At 66.7% G+C, this 814-nt stretch overlaps 1 protein-coding gene across 1 annotated transcript in view; it reads left to right on the top strand.

Moving 5' to 3' along the window:
• Positions 1-691: 691 nt before the first annotated feature.
• Positions 692-814, top strand: part of LOC103772900 (chromosome unknown open reading frame, human C15orf59) — a gene marked incomplete at its 3' end in the record, with an annotated part of 8,640 nt that continues 8,517 nt past the window's right edge. The window contains exon 1 of the mRNA XM_008940245.1: positions 692-772. Within this exon, the coding sequence (XP_008938493.1) occupies positions 692-772 (81 nt within the window). The remainder of the gene's footprint in view (positions 773-814) is intronic.

Genomic DNA, 814 nt, shown 5'->3' with positions numbered 1-814 from the left:
CCAGGGGCTTGTTCTCACATAAGGGCTGAGATCAAAACAAGGAGCCGGGGGACAGAGCTCCCCCAGCCTTCTGCCTCCAGAACGGCTGGTTCCCTCACGCTGTCTGTCTGTCTGTCCTTGCAGGAGGGGACCTTGGGCTCCCCAGGACACCTGCACCCAGCTGGGAGACCCACCACCACCACCACCCAGTGTTGGAGCTGGCGACCCTGGAGCCTGACGACACGGGGAGCAGCGTTGCTCCCTGGGGACAGCCAGCCCCGTGTCCCCCTCCCCGGCAGCAGGAAGCCGACAAGGCGTGAGCCGCTGGATTTCAGCTTCCTGGGACATCTGAGGGACTATTCCTCCTCCTCCTCCTCCAGCTCCGTCACAGCAGGCGGGTGAAACCCTGTCCGACCAGGCAGCTCTCACCTTCTCTCCTCGCCCCCCACCCGCCCCCCTGCTGCCCCCCCCGCCGCTGCAGCGTTCCTGACTCCGCATGGTGCACCCCGAGCCCGCTCCTCGCTCCGAGCCGGAGCCCCCCGACCTCGAGGGGAGGCGAGCGTGCGGCTGGGACCTTCTGGGAGGCAGGGAAACGTTAAGATGTTGAAAGGTCCCCGGCCGAGAGGGGCTGCGCGGACGCGAGGCCACCCGGCTAGAGGGGAGCAGGATGGACAGAGCCGCTGGGGCCGGGAACCGAGGCCGGTAGGGAAGGATGGACTCCCAGACCTGCCAGGACAGGCAGCCCAGGGACCACCCCAGCAGCAGCAGCAACTGTAGCAGCGGCCAGAGGAACTGTGAACGGGCAAGGATCCGGAATCGGATGGAAATGGTGATA

Source organism: Merops nubicus, unplaced genomic scaffold (genome assembly GCF_000691845.1).
Source record: "Merops nubicus isolate BGI_N331 unplaced genomic scaffold, ASM69184v1 scaffold41925, whole genome shotgun sequence".
In the NCBI taxonomy this organism is placed as follows: Eukaryota; Metazoa; Chordata; class Aves; order Coraciiformes; family Meropidae; genus Merops; species Merops nubicus.
This window is presented reverse-complemented; position numbering and strand designations above follow the sequence as displayed.